The sequence below is a fragment of the Monoraphidium neglectum genome (genome assembly GCF_000611645.1).
Source record: "Monoraphidium neglectum strain SAG 48.87 unplaced genomic scaffold scaffold00044, whole genome shotgun sequence".
Lineage (NCBI taxonomy): Eukaryota > Viridiplantae > Chlorophyta > Chlorophyceae > Sphaeropleales > Selenastraceae > Monoraphidium > Monoraphidium neglectum.
The window spans coordinates 28,711-31,389 of NW_014013584.1; the positions used below are offsets into that span (position 1 = coordinate 28,711).

The following is a 2,679-nucleotide window of genomic DNA, read 5'->3' on the forward strand; positions in this document are numbered from 1 at the left end:
GGGGGGGGGGGGGGGGGCAGCACGCACATGCGTGCATTCAGCAGACATAAAATGCAGTCAGTGGCTACGCGGCGCGAAATTGAGTGTGGAATCTCAGGCCCGTCGCGCGCCCGTCCAACACAGCACTTGTCGCCTGCCCTGGCAAAGCGGGCTCTGCGGCACGCCCCTGCTCGAAAGGTCCGCGGCAGCAGAACATACTACGGACCGGCACTCGGCACGCATCCGCCGGCCTAAGGCGGTACATCCACCCGGCACTCGTGCATGGGCCTCACCTGTAGCCATACAGGAACTCGTCCCGCGCCTTGTTGGTGGAGAGAACCTCCCTCAGCCGCTCGTTCTCCAGGCCGCACCTGGGTGGATTTGGTGCGAAGGGAGGGTTGGGGATATCGGGCACGACGGTAACAAGGGTGAGCGGCTCCAGTGAAGACGTGGCTTTGCAGGTGCCAATCATGGCATGGTTCCTTGCGGGGCTCGTCACCAGGCTTGCAGCAGCGACTCTTGCCTGCAGAACAGTGAAAACTCAAACACGCAGAGCCGCAGGCGTAAGCAACTGATGCCTGCATGAGATTGTGCACACTCACACAAAGCCAGACACAGACACAGGCACAGGCACAGGCACAGGCACAGGCACAGGCACAGGCACAGGCACAGGCACAGGCACAGGCACAGGCGGAGGCAACACGCACCGGCACGCCAACGCACAGGCTCACCAAACACATGTCCAAACACCAACACACACACGCACACGCGCACACACACACACATACACACGCACACCTGCCGATGTACCGCTTCAGAGCCAGCGCCTCCTCCCCGCTGGTGGCGGGCTTGGCCATCTCAGCAGCCATCACCGAGTACTCACGCGCCACGCGCTCGTTGGCCTCGCGCACCTGCACGGGTTGGGTGTCACATTGCACAGAGGGCGGCGTGGGAATGCTGTTGGCAGTAGTATGGGTGATGATGCTGTTGCATGGCGGGGGCAAGGACGGCTGGAAGCCAGCAGTGACTACGACACTATTTAGAAGTTATCAAGGATAACAGCAGCCAGTTGCTTGTATGTCGAGCCGGTCTTAGCTGGCACACAGGGATGTGGGGGATGTCAAGAACATAAGCAGCATGCACACCAGCCCGCAGCCGGTTGGAGGGCACAGAGGGTCAAAGCCCGAAAAGCGGGACTCCTAAGCCCCTGCCAGACCTGGGTGCGCAGCAGCTCGAGGAGAGCGCCCGCAGCCGCCTCGGCTGCCGCGGCCAGCTGAGCTTTGAAGCGCGCCGTCCGCACGGCGTACAGGCCTGGGGCATCGCGAGGGATTGTGAAGGCCGCTTGAATGATTCTGGGTTTGACTGGAGCCACTCTCCATTCACAGCTGTAGAATCCATTCCCATGCGCCTGAATGGCTCCAGAGCGGGTGACTGCTGTACGCTGTACCATCCCTGATCCTCATCAATACGGGGCACGACGCCCCACACGGCGCCTATGCTGCCGCATGCTGATAGGGTGGCACTGTAGCGTGCACTGCGAAGCTGCAAAGCTACCCCCACAGCAGAGAAGGGGCCCAAAGGCGCGCCCAACCCCACCGCGAGCCCAAAATCGCCATCCCTCTCCCCACCCGTGCGGACATCGTTGCTGCACGTGGCCCAGGCGTCCGCCGCCGCTGCAAGCAGCCGGTCCACCTCCTGACCATATGCCACCAGGTCAGGGCCGCCGCCGCTGCCGCCGCCAACGCCGCCGCCGCCGCCCGCTGTCCCGGCGCCAGCGGGCGCCGGCGCGGGTGCCGGCGCAGGTGCGAGCGTGGCGGCGGGCGCGACGGCGATGCCGCCGCCGCAGGCCGCGAGCGTTCGCGCCGCGTGCTGATTCGGGTCGAGGGTCAAGAGATACAGCAGAGGCTCGAACAGGGCGGCCAGCTGCCGCGGCGCCTCGGCGTTGGCTGACAGGATTGAGCGGAGCTCCTGGAATGAGTCCAAAGTTTTGTCCAGGCAAGAGGGGCAGGAGTGTGATAGGTGTGGCACCAAGCATGAGATAATAGAATTTGACCTTGCGAAGGTCAAAGCGCAAGGTCCACGCAGGTGCGTTTGACTGTTGACAGCTCCAGACTTGGCATGCAAAACACCAGCCGCCGCCAGGGCAGCCTTGAGTCACCCACCTCGCGCGCCGCGACCACCCCTGAATCTGACAGGCCCGCGGCCGGGATCACCCCGGCGCCGCCCTGCCCGCCGCCGCCGGCACTGCCGCCGCCGCCCTGGCTCCCTGGGCCTGTCCCGCCCGTCCCCAACGCCCCGGCGGCCGGCGCCGCCGGCGGCACGCCCGCCGACAGCGTCCCGCGCCCGATGCGCGGCAGGCCGCAGGCCGCGGCCACTGCCGCGTCCAGCACCGCGAGCGCGGCGGCCTCGCTGCTCGCCAGCAAGGGACGGAAGCCGACCGCGCCTGCGAGCAGGCAGCGCGGCGAGACGGTGCGCATTGCATCGCGCCGCGAGACGCGACGGCGCCAGCTCAAACTGCCGGCGTTGCCAGCCATGTCATTCCCACAAACATCATCAATGCAAGGCAAGAAGGGTTGATATAAAGGATCAGCCAAAGCCTGGTGCGATCGAGGCCCCTCACCTGCCTCCGCCACAAGCTCTGTTTCAAACACCGCCGGCACCGCCCACAGCGCCTTGCTGCCATGAGGGTCCAGCGGCGGG

The 2,679-nt window shown here is 65.5% G+C and overlaps 1 protein-coding gene across 1 annotated transcript in view; it reads right to left on the reverse strand.

The window, feature by feature from the left end:
• Positions 1 to 268: 268 nt before the first annotated feature.
• Positions 269 to 2,679, reverse strand: part of MNEG_0534 (dynein heavy chain 9) — a gene marked incomplete at both ends in the record, with an annotated part of 4,326 nt that continues 1,915 nt past the window's right edge. Inside the window, 6 exons of the mRNA XM_014050983.1 lie at positions 269 to 350; positions 778 to 890; positions 1,196 to 1,290; positions 1,608 to 1,947; positions 2,142 to 2,422; positions 2,600 to 2,655. Of these exons, the coding sequence (XP_013906437.1) occupies positions 269 to 350; positions 778 to 890; positions 1,196 to 1,290; positions 1,608 to 1,947; positions 2,142 to 2,422; positions 2,600 to 2,655 (967 nt within the window). The remainder of the gene's footprint in view (positions 351 to 777; positions 891 to 1,195; positions 1,291 to 1,607; positions 1,948 to 2,141; positions 2,423 to 2,599; positions 2,656 to 2,679) is intronic.